Genomic DNA, 12,936 nt, shown 5'->3' on the forward strand with positions numbered 1-12,936 from the left:
AGAATGAAAATCACAGTCAGGATCAGGGAAACGGGAGTGGTCAGACCGAAGAGAGAGGTGTAGTACAGCAGCTAGAATAGAGAATGTTGGTGCTGGTAGAATGGCCTCAAACACACAGCGATTGTTATATTAATACATAAATATAAGGAGTATTCGAAACAAGAGAGCTGAGTTTGTTGCATTGATTGAGACAATATGCCCAAAAATAATTGAAATAAGTGAAACTTGGCTGTCTGAGGAGGATGTGATGTCAGGAATAGAATTAGAAGGATATATAATTTTCCAGAAGGATAGAAATGTGAAAAGAGGAGGGGGGGAGTGCTATTAATGATTGCTGAGGAATTGTGTCAACAAAGTGTGGAAGTTGGTACTGCACAGATTTTGAATCTGTGTGGTGCCGAAGTTGAAATAAACGGGTTAGTATATCTGATAGGATGCTGTTATAGGCTATGAAATACAGAGAATACCGATTGTGAAATTTAGGCAAATTAGTTGGGCATGTAAAAAGAAGGAGATCCTGATGGGAGACTTTAATTACAGGAATATAGACTAGAAGGAGGAGATAGTGTGTGGGAAAAAGGAGAGCAAGTTTGTGAAATTTCTGAGAAATAAATATCTTAAGGAGCATGTGACTGAAGCAACTAGAGGCTTTAATTTTTTGGATTGGGTGATAACTTCACAAGATGTAGTTGTTAATGAAGTGTTCGCACTGCTGCCGGTTGTTGAGAGTCATCATGAGGTACTTGTTTGGAAAGTGATGAAACAAGAAAAGGTCACTGCCAAAAATGGATACATGTGGAAGTATAAAGCAGGTGAATAAAGGAAGCTCTATAGTCACTTAGCGTTAGTATGCTGGGTAGATTAGCTGAGCGAAAAGGATGCTGACAATGCATTGAAACTCACAAGGCAGCATCTGACAAAAGCAATGTATGACTGCATACCGAGGATTAAGCAAATAAATAAAGCAGGAGTGAAATGAATGAACAGTAAAATCAAGCAAGCTGTACTGGAAAAGAAAATATTATGGAGATACAAGACAGTTGGTGGTGATCAGATCCATGAAGAGTATTAAGTGAAGGATAGAAAGGTGACGAGCATGGTAAAGAAAGAATAGGTGCAGTATGAGAGGAGATTGGCTGGTCAGGCTAAGGTTAACTCAAGGAAATTTTTCCGCTATAAGGCAAGCAAGAGGAAGAATAATTATGGCAGATTGGTGGGTGCCTTGTTAGCCTATAGGTAAATAGTCCAAATAGTCTGTGGCCATGACTATCCAACATTGGTGGATAGTCATGGGCAGACTAACAATAATGGAATTATTGAACGAGCACTCTATCAACGTATATCATACTGGTGTAAATGATCCGGTGCAATATATAGAAGAGAGCAAAGTATTAGAAGAATTGAAAGTGAAAGAAACAGAGGTGTATCAGATGTTGGTTGGGTTCGATGTGAATAAGGCAGTGGGAATGGATGACATATCACCACGTATTCTTAAGGAATGTGCACCACAGTTGGCTATGCCCTTGACCTGGTTATTTAATGAAAGTCTCGCAGTGGGTAGGGTTCCTGAGGAGTGGAAAGAAGGCAAAATAGTACTACTCCACAAGCATGGTTCTAAGACAGAAGTCTCCAACTATAGACCACTCGTATAACTGCAGTTGTAGTCAAGGTGGATAGATTGGTAAGGAATAGAAGACAGAATTAAGTTGATAGGAATAGCATTCTTTATGATGGTCAGCATGGATTTGTAAAGGGAAGGTCCTGTTTTAGTAATTCACTTGTATTTTATGATAAGATGATGACAAGTGCATTAGATAAGGAGAATCATATACAGTGATATTCTTAGACTTTGCAAAAGCGTTTGATAGATTGCCACATGATAAGTTGGTGTACATGCTGCAGAGGATGGGAATAGATAGTATATTGGTTATATTGATCAGAGATTGGCTCTCTGAACGATACCAGCAGGTTGTGCATGATGGAGCAGTGTCTCAAAAAAGAAGGGTAGCCAGTGGTATACCCCAGGGTTCTGTTCTTGGGTCCCTGCTGTTTAACTTGTTTGTAAATGATATATCATGTGGACTGACTGGGGATCTTCAGTTATTTTGTGATGATGCAAAGTTGGGAAGAATTATAAGGAGCACTGCTGATGTTAATTCCCTTCAGGAAGATTTCAACAGATTTTTTACTTGGATAAAAGAGTGGGGCTTGTAGTTTTAATATTAATAAGTGCAAGGTGTTGCATTTTGGAGTGCAGAAATATAAGGCTGTGTACTATATCGATGGTGCCATATTGCAGGAAGGATGAGATTAGAGATTTGGGAGTGAGAGTTGACAGCTGGTCAGACCACACTTGGACTATTGTGCTCAGATCTGGTCACTTAGTTTTCAATGTGATGTGGAGACATTGGAGAGGATCCAGAGACAAGTGACTAAGACAATATCAGGAGTTTGGAACGCTGGCTATGGAGAGAGGTTGAAGAGATGTAGATTGCAGAGTTTGGTGGATAGGAGGAAGAGAGGTGATATGATAGAGGCATTTAAGTTGGTGAGAGGATTTTATCAGATTAATCCAGAAGGGATTATAAAAAGAGTAGAAGATAAGAGGGAAAGAACCATGAGTCATTTCTGGAAGTTAAGTAAAAGTGTGGTGAAGAAGGGTGTGAGGAGTAGATTTTTTTTACATGGAGAATTGTCAGTGAATGGAACGCATTACCAGAATGTGTCGTTAATGCAAGGAGCGTTAAGGATTTTAAGATTCTATATGATAAATATCTTGTCAGTTGAATGAACCTCCCATGGTGAGCCTGTTGATTCCATGGAGGGTGTAATAATAATAATAATAATAAATAAGAACAATATCCATTAATTTAAAGATGAAAAGCAGAGATTAGTTGTGAAGAAATTTTACATGCAAACTTTTGTTTGCTTTTGATTGGATAAAGTAGAGATGAAAGCATAATTTCTTGTCAAGTAAAACATACGTTCTAACTCAGTATAAAAAACTCCTGCTACAATTATTCCCAATCAAGAGTATCATGATAATATGCTGATAAACAATTTTTATACTTGTATATAGAAATATTACTAACCAATGAACAAAAGTCAAAACTGGTCTTGGAAGTTATCTTGAAAGATACATGCTGTAACGTTATAAGATTTAATGAGATATCTGATACAGTGCCGAATTTACCTATAAGCTAACCATACTGCAGCCTAGAACCTCAACATTTAAGGGGCTCATTAATTTTAAGTTCATTAATCTTATTAATTTTTGCACATAATAATTTTTTGTTTCATTATTTTTCATCATCATTTTTGGACTTCATAAATTTTGAGCAGTTCATACAAGTGGGAGGCCAAAAAAGATAATTTTACACAACATCAGTGTTACGATCATTTTGCTAGCATTTATTTATTTATTTTTATTACAAATTTGCACATTTTTTCTCTTTCCACCATATCAACACAAAATGTGGCCCTTAATATCAAGAACTAGCTGAGCCACCTGTATAAATTCCACTTCCATTTTTCCTTTCCTCCTTCCAATCTACTGTGCGACCACAGAAGATTGGAGGGAGAAGATTCAATTCATGTTGAAGGGGAGCAAGGAATAAGGCGATATACGAATTAGTCATCAACACATGAAATCACGTGCTTTATATGCAAAATATTTACCACTTTAAAAACTAGAATTTATAGTTTTTAAAAACTAGAAAATAAATATTTTCATAAAAGAAAAACTAATTTTCTGACATATAATAATAAACACATCCCACAAAACACATTGATTACCCTACTATTAGAAATGATTCGCCTCTTCTGCCATGCACAGAAGTGTCGAGGGGTTTCGCATCCGTGGTCGTACAGTATGTCCTGATAGTTGAAGCCCCCCCCCTCCAAAATAATTGTTCGGCCTGCACTCATTGTGCTAATTTGCCAATGCTTGGTATTCACATCTTCCTGTAGACTTCCTGGTCTATAATAGCAAATCGCACAATATTTTTTTGTCCTACTGTCATTTTTCTTGCACCCAATAACCTCAAATGAACCATCTCCTCCAAACCTAAAATCCTCTTTAACTTCTAATTTTGTTGGTTGAAGTTCTTCAGCAATACCTGTCCTATTTCCTCTATCCTCTCTGAAAATACAATACCCTTTATATTCTATCCCTGTAACAATATCACTTTCTGAAGAAAGTTTTTTTACCTTGGGTATACGTTAAAGATACCAAGCAATTTTATACAGTTGGTTTTAATCCTTTTTCCCAAATAAGCAAACAAGCATGTAAGTCAAGTTTATGCCTGAAGTATTTTCATGCCTGAGGCAACTTGTGGTAAAGGTGGAGCAAGATCTGATCACTTTCCTTAGTATCTCCCATAATGCAAAGCATCTCGTTGCAGACATGTATGATGCTATGCATTAATGGAAGGGCCACTACCTCGACCGGTTTCGACCTTTATTGAGGTCTCATCAATGGGAGCCAGACCCTGAGATGCCAAGGATGAAGTAATGCAGAACTTATAATTTTTACCTATACAAGTTGCCACAAGGTGCTTTGAGCTTATTAAATAAAAATCTCAGGATGATCTGGATAGTGGCCCTTCCCTTAATGCACAGCATCATACATGTCTGCAAAGAGATGTGCTTTGCATTATAGGAGATACTAAGGAAAGTGATCAGAACTTACTCCACCTTTACCACGAGTTGCCTAAGACCTGAAAATACTTCAGGCGCAAACTTGACTTACCTGCTTGTTTGCTTACTTGGGAAAGAGGATTAAAACCAGGTTTATAAAATTGCTTGGTATCTTTAACGTATAGTATACCCAAGGTAAAAAAAAAACTTTCTATATCTTTCTCTCATCCTGAGATTTTTATTTAATAAGGTCAAAGTACCTTGTGGCAACTTGTATAGGTAAAATTTATAAGTTCTGCATTACTTCAAACTTGGCATCTCAGGGGCTGACTCCCACTGATGAGACCTCAATAAAGGTCGAAACCGGTCTGGGTAGTGGCCCTTCCCTTAATGCATAGCATCTTACATGTCCTCAAGGAAATGTGCTTTGCATTATGGGAGATACTAAGGAAAGTGATCAGAGCTTACTCCACCTTTACCATGAGTTGCCTCAGACCTGAAAATACTTGGGAAAAAGGATTAAAACCAAGTTTATAAAATTACTTGGTATCTTTAAAATATCACTTTCTGTCAACTAGGTCTCACTAATGTCTACAATTTTTGACCAAGTCAAGCTGACCAATGCCAAAAACTCTTCTTTATTTCTAGCATTTGTGGAATTTGCTTAAATGCATTTCAATATCCCCTTAAATATGTCATTTTCAATCCATTTGGTTAAACATTTGGTTCAATCCATTGTATTAAACGTGTGAAACTGCATTCAGCATTGCACACTCATTTCTGTATACACTTGTTTGTCTCAAAGGTGGCTGAAACCACGCTGACTCCCCACCCCACAAACTAGTTTTCCTCATTTTGCACTTTCAACCTCTCAACGAAAAAACTCTCTCTCTCTCTCTCTCTCTCTCTCCAAATTTGCCTTCGTTACTCTTTTCTGGATCCCCTCCAATGTTTCCACATCACAATTGCAGTTGACCAAATCCAAGCACAATAGTTCAAGTGGAGTCTGACCAGTGCTTGATAACAGTAGCACAACCACCTACTCATCCCTACATCTTAGTGTGCTTCTTATCATAGCAGCATTGTAGTGCTGCTATGATTATAATAACTGCAATATGCTGTCTAAACTTTAGTCTACTATCAAAAATCATTCCCATATCTCTAATTTCATCCATTTCCTGCAGTACAGTGCCATCAATATAGTACACAGCCTTATATTTCACTCCAATATCTTGCACTTATTAATATTAAAACTATAACTCTCACTCCTTTGACCAAATCAATAGTCTATTCAAATCTTCCTGGAAGGAATTAACATTAATAGTGCTACTTATAATTCTCCCCAACTTTACAACACTTTGGTTAATGGAGAATCCTACCAGGTATTATATGAAACAGTGTGATTTGTAACAAGATTATCACCAGAGTGTAATTTGCTATTATAAATTAAAAGGAGAGCAGTAAAGTTTATAATATTCATTAAAGGAAAAGAACTAAAAAAAAAGTTATATAAGCATGATTTATATCGAGAATTACACAATGTCTTACAATCCATCATGGCAATACATTCAAAATTCACTCGACTTGCTTTCTTTTACTTTGAGGATATCTTCATGACATATTTTAAGAATAGGAACTGTTTTGCATATAATAATGTGAAAATTTGCAAACTGAGAAATTTCTGCAAGTTATGAAAATTTTCTCATGAAAACGTTTTAGTTCAGAAGACAAAAATACCTTTTTTCCTCTTGTTACTGCCATCACAGGTGAAGTATTTGTAAATGACATCCCCTAGAAAATGTTTATATATTATATACATTGCTTTCATTAATACTGTACATCTGTTTGTAACAAACTAATTTTATTGTTATTGTTATCAGTGATCTGTATACAAAGAGAGAGAAAACAAAAACTGCAAATAAAAAAAAATGTGGTGAAATCAAATTGTATTAACAAATATTGCATTTCATTGTATGTGTTACTCAGTGAAGAACAAACTGCCATCAGATAATTCATTTTTCCTGCCTTCATTAGCTCTGAAGATGAACTGAAGAACTCTGGTAATTCATTGATTCAAATAGTAACTACCAGGCTATGCTGGGTTACTAGTGCAATTTTGTTTACTGCATTATTATATTATTAAGTTTGTAATTTGTAATAGTAATGATGCATAATAAACAATAACTTTATAATTTGCCACTAATGCATCACATTACACTATTCATAAAAATGAAATAATTTAATATGTATACTTTCATATATTCTTCTTCAAGTGTCATCCCCTAGAAGGAGGTTGGCAACCATGTCAGAAAACCTTTTTCTCTCTTTTGCTGCTCTGGAACATTTATGGTACTTCAAGCCAGTCCAGTCCTTAATGTCTTCAAACCACATTCTCCTGGGTCTACCTCTCCCTCTTTTATCATCCAATTTTCTTTCTAATATTAATTTCTGAATGCCTTCTTGTCTAGTTAGATATCCAAAATATTTAAGTTTTTGCTTTCTTTAAAACATTTGTTTTTCATTTTCTCTGTCCATGGTATTTTCAACATTCTTCTGATGGTCCACATTTCGAAAACTTCTAATTTTTTTCTCTGCTTCTTTATTTAGAGTCCAAGTTTCACTGTTGTAGAGAAGGCTTGACCAGATATATAATAAATTTAGTTTAATCCTTTACCCAAGTGTAAGCAAACAAAGTCTGTGTCTGAAGTATTTTCAGGACTGAGGTAACTCGTAGTAAAGGTGGACCAAGCTCTCATCACTCCTGGTCTCAGTATCTCCCATAATGCAAAGCACATCTCCTTGCAGACATGTATAATGCTATGCATTAAGGGAAGGGCCACTACCCAGACCAGTTTCGACCTTTATTGAAATCTCGTCAGTGGGAGCTAGACCCAGAAGTGGTGATACTAAGGCAGAAGCAATGGAGAGATCATATTTACTTATCTCAGTATCTCCCATAATGCAAAGCATTATGGGAGATACTGAGAGCTTGGTCCATCTTTACTACAACTTGCCTCAGTCCTGAAAATACTTCAGGAACAAACTTTGTTTGCTTACACTTGGGCAAAGGATTAAACTAAATTTATTATAGTCTAACCAAGTGGAAAATAAACTTCTGAGCAGATATAGCATTTTATTAATATTTTTCTTGTGTCTATATTAATGTCTCTGGACGTTACAACAGTTTTCATATCAGTAAAGGCTTTTCTTGATATCTCTATTCTTCGTTTTATTTCTTTAAGGGAATTTCCTCTGTCTGTAAACATTTGTCCCAAATATATAAAAGACTGAACCTGTTAAATTTTCTTTTTGTTAACAGTTATGTTTAGCTTCTTATTTATTGGTTCTTTTTGATATAATCAAGCACTTTGTTTTCTTCAGGTTAATAATTAGTCCCATGTCTAAGCTTCTGTTGTAATGCTTTCATATATGAACTGTTTACACATGGATCTAAGATCTTAGATCTAAGCAAGACTAAAACATGCCTCAAGCCATGTTTCATAGTAGCCTTAATAATTTAGTCTGTTTGCATTTATGTAACATGTTAAATGATTTATTTAATTAATAAAATGATGGAACACTGAATTATGACCACCTGCCTAATATCAAGTTGGATTATGTTTTTGCACAGATAATGATCAATATTCATAGTACTGGTTCCATCAGCTAGTGACATCTGTGTGAATCTGTAGCTATAAAATGTCTACAAGCATACACAGTACCTGAATAAAAGAGACAGAGAAATCATCATTGGCTAAGTATTCAAGGTACGTGACATCTTCAAATGTATTATATGTTTCCTTGAACCAATTCCTTATAACATAATTATTAACTAACTTAAGGAATTCACAACATACACTAGAATACAAATTAAATTAAACTTGAATATATATTTCCAATATTTCGGCAACGTCATGTTGCCATCTTCAAAGGAACTTAAAATAAAGACACATGCATGCAGGCACTACATACAGTAAATGAGGAAGAAGCGAGGAAGCTATTGTTTCTCCTAAAAGATGGTGGCACCTAGCGGGTTATGTAAGTATTCTTGGCCATTGGGCTAAAGGTCTCCTGATGTACGTCTCCCAAATTTAGGGCAGTCTCATGCAACCAAATTTGTGGAGGTTTGGCACGTTTCTTAGGGCTGAGGCTGATTCCATAAAAAATCTTTCAAATTTGAACTTGCTATGGTGTATTATTGTGGCTTTCTTCAACCATATTCTGTGGCGTGTATCCAGAGCATGGTCTGCAAGACCAGAGTGGCTATACTGGTGAAAACGGATGTAGTCCTTGTATTCTGAAACTCTGATATTCACTGTACTGCCTGTTTGGCCAAAGTAGGAGAGCTTACAGCTGCAAGGGACCTGGTATACACCAGGTAGGACTAGGGGAAATTGTTGGTCTTTAGTGGAGCGGATAAGGGATGCCAATTTTCTATATGGTCTGTAAGAAGAGGTCAAGTCATGTTTTTTTAAGATTTTTGTAATTTTTTCCAAGGTGCCTGGGATGTAGGGAATGGTCATGGATTTAGAGTAATCCATGTTGTGAAGGGGAGAGGGTTGTGTTGTGGTTTACTGGTTTAAATATTTTTTGGATTTTTTGAGGGAGATAGCCATTGGCTGAGAAAGTGTTGAGGATGTGATTTGGTTCAGTGGTTAGGGCATTGTCATTTGAACAGATTATTTTAGCCCTGTTGTATAGTGTTTTAATAACTCCATATTGCTGTGAGGGGGGGAGAGGAATTGTTGGTGAATGTATCTGCCTGTATGGGTGGGTTTAATATAAATAGAGAAAACCAAGGTTCCATCAGGCTGGCGGGTGACTAGTGTGGCTAGGAAAGGGAGGCTGTTGTTTACTTCTTTTTCCAGGGTGAACTTGATTCTGGGGTGTTGGTTGTTTAAGTGTATTAAGAAGGAGATGAGTGTATCAGAGCAATGTGGCCAAATAGCGAACACATCATCAACGTAGCGAAGCCATATGGTTGGTTTTTGTGGGGCAGAGTTTAAGGCTTTCTCTTCAAAAGTCCCCACCCTTGGCCAACTCCATAAAGAAGTTGGCCAAGGGTGGGGAGAGTGGTGAACCAATGACTGTCCCCCTCTATTTGTTTGTAGGATTTTCCCTGCCAAACGAAATAGCTTACTCATCTTTGACAGTAAACTTACATTTCTAGCACACATTCGTCAACTAAGAGAAAAGTGCAAGAGAGTGTTGAACCTTCTTCGCACTCTATCCTCTACTGAGTGAAACTTACATTTCTAGCACACACATTCGTCAACTAAGAGAAAAGTGGAAGAGAGTATTGAACCTTCTTCGCACTCTATCCTCTACTGAGTGGGGTGCTAATCGAGCTTCATTGCTCCATCTTTATCATGCACTTATACGTTCAAAGCTGGATTATGGATCCCAAGTCTATGGTTCTGCAAGACAGAGTAACCTATGATGGTTGGATTCCATACATCATCAGGGTATAAGGATAGCCACTGGTGCCTTTTGCACATCACCTACTCAAAGTCTTGGTTTCTGTAGCTACTGGAATAACAGTATATCCCATTCTTGATTCAGGATTTGGATGATGAGTGCGTTTTAGACAGAAGTGTACACAGACTTTTTTTTTCTGTTGAAAACCTAAACCCATTATTAAGAGCCCACAGAGAGACATTATCAATTGCTTGCTGAAGTTGTCTTTCAATTACCCTCATGTTACGTGAGTGACAGTAAATTGTGAAGTCATCAACATATAGAGCATTGTCTATGGTGGGAGGACGCTGTTAATGATTGCGTTAATTTTAATAGCAAAAAGGGTTATACTTAAGACAGAGCCTTCGGGAACACCCAGTTCTTGATGATATGGTCGAGATAGCGTACTTCTCACTTTGACTTGGAAAGTTCACCGGGATAGAAAGTTTTTAATAAATACAGGGAGGTGTTCTTTGAGACCTACGTTATACAGGTCTTTTAATATGCCATATATCCAGGCCGTGTCATAAGCTTTTTCCATGTCAAAGAAAACTGAAAGGAGATGTTCTTGCTTCAGAAATGCATCTCTTATACAAGTTTCTAAATGAACCAAATGGTCTGAAGTTGAACGATGTCTACAGAAACCACACTGTGTACTGGAGAGAAGATTTTTGCTTTCTAAATACCACAAATCTGGCATTAACCATTTTCTCTAGTATCTTACAAAGACAGCTGGTGATTCAGAACAATGAGATGATAATTATTTGCTTGTGTTGGATCTTTTCCTGGTTTTGGGATAGCAATGGCAATTGACTTATGCCAAGAATTTGGAAGCTCTTCCTCTGCAAGTATTCTATTGTATAGTAAGAGAAGGAGATTCATAGAAGATGATGGTAGATGTTTTATCATTTCATAATGGATATCATCAGGTCCTAGTGCACTAGGGCGAGATTGTAGGAGAGCTCTTTTTAGTTCTGCCTTAACAAATGACTGATTATATGGCTGAAGAATGTTGGTAGAAAAATTAAGTCTTTGTTTCTCTTGCTGCTCTTTCAGTATTAAAAATTCAGGAGAATATGAAGCTGTTGCTGAGATTCTAGCAAACGTTTCTCCCAAAGTGTCTGCAATAGCTTTGGGATCAGCAATAAAACTTCCATTATGGTCTAAGGTAGATAAACAATGTGTATCATATCTGCCTTTCATTTTCCGGATTTTAACCCATACAATTTTTGGACTGGTCACTTGATTAACTGATGTAGTAAATTGGATCCATGACTGTTTTTGACTCTGATGCCTCACATAGCATGCTCTGGCTTGAGCACGTTTGAAAGCTATTAAGTTTGATGTGGTGCGGTATCTACAAAATATGTCCCATGCTCTGTGTTGATCTTTTTTGGCTGTCTGACATTCTGGGTTCCACCAATGCATTAGATAGAATGGAAACCGAAATGATGTTTTCGGGATGGAGGCTGCTACTGCCTGGATAATGCACTCAAACACCTATCAATGCACTTCATTGATAGGTGCTTGACTGATAGTATCAGCATTAAATTTTGCAAGATGAGAAAAACTATTCCAATCAGCCTGGTACATTTTCCATATAGGTATTCGCATGGGTGAACATGGTTCGTGTGAAGACATTGTGCATAGAACAGGGAAGTGATTGCTTTCATATATGTTCTTCTCAACATCCCATGTGAGCAGTGGAAGAATGGAAGGGGAACAGACTGTAAGACTAATTGCAGAATATGAATGAGTAGGCACATGAAAGAAAGTATTAACTTTATTATTTAAAAGGGAGAGGTGATTATTATCAAGGACTTTCAATGATTTGACCTCGTCTGTTAATGTTGGCAGTATCCCACAGAGTATTGTGACCATTAAAGTCACCCATCAAAAGTATGGGTTCAGACAGTTGTAAGATAAGATTATCAAGATCAATTTCATTTAACTAACACTCGGTGGTAAATAAATTGAACATACTGTAACAAGAAATCCCACAGAGAGCTGAATCGCTACTGCTTCCAGAGTAGTATTAAGCTGGACATGGTGGAAAGGAATATGACTGCCCACTACGATAGCTACTCCTCCATGAGCAGGACCACCTCCAGTTCTGTCCTTACGTACAACAGTGAAATTCCTAAAGGTACAGTCCTCGTTGGGTCTTAAGTACGGTTCCCATAACCAGAAACAGAAAAGTTTGTGTTTCTGCACAACATCTTGATATCATCGATATTCTGGCGAATCCTACAACAGTTCCATTGTAAAAATTTTCCTATTGTCTTGATTTTATTGACTTGTCAGGTATTCGGGAGGTTGAGGACTTACCTTTGTCAGATTTATACTTATCCATTGTTTTAGGGTAGAGTGTTCAAAACATCAAATGTGTTAGGGTCAGTTGGTAGGTTTAGTTTACTTTCACTGGGTACTGAAGTATCCATTTTTTCTGTGCAAGTGCCTTGTGGTTTATCTTTGATTGATATCTCCGCCATAATTTTTTTTGACAGGTGAGTTTTCATCGACTGGGACGACTTTTGAAGTTGTCTCTGGAGTAAGGCCAAAGGTCTTGCGATTAATGCGCTCAACAGAGAAGCACTTGCGATCATAAAGTTCAGGTATGGTGAAATTATCAGATGGTGGAATAGACATACATGTTTGAGTTGCTGTTGGCACTTTTTTAATTGTTACTTTTTCAGCATAAGAGGATCTCAGAACAGGAGTAATGGCAGCCAGCTTTCTTTTGCATCCTGATATGTTATGTTTTGTTCTGTTTTAATTTTTTTGTATCTCTTTTTCATCTTTCCATTTCTGACATGCACGAGAGTAAGCTGGATGATCTCC

General features: G+C 37.0%; 1 protein-coding gene across 1 annotated transcript in view; it reads right to left on the bottom strand.

The window, feature by feature from the left end:
• LOC150095595 (uncharacterized) overlaps positions 1-12,936 on the bottom strand; it is a 199,497-nt gene that overhangs the window by 143,419 nt on the left and 43,142 nt on the right. Inside the window, exon 4 of the mRNA XM_090409759.1 lies at positions 6,376-6,429. Within this exon, the coding sequence (XP_090265885.1) occupies positions 6,376-6,429 (54 nt within the window). The remainder of the gene's footprint in view (positions 1-6,375; positions 6,430-12,936) is intronic.

The sequence above is a fragment of the Typopeltis vanoorti genome, chromosome 20, assembly GCF_054136105.1.
Source record: "Typopeltis vanoorti isolate ZY-2024b chromosome 20, IOZ_Tvanoo_1.0, whole genome shotgun sequence".
Lineage (NCBI taxonomy): Eukaryota > Metazoa > Arthropoda > Arachnida > Uropygi > Thelyphonidae > Typopeltis > Typopeltis vanoorti.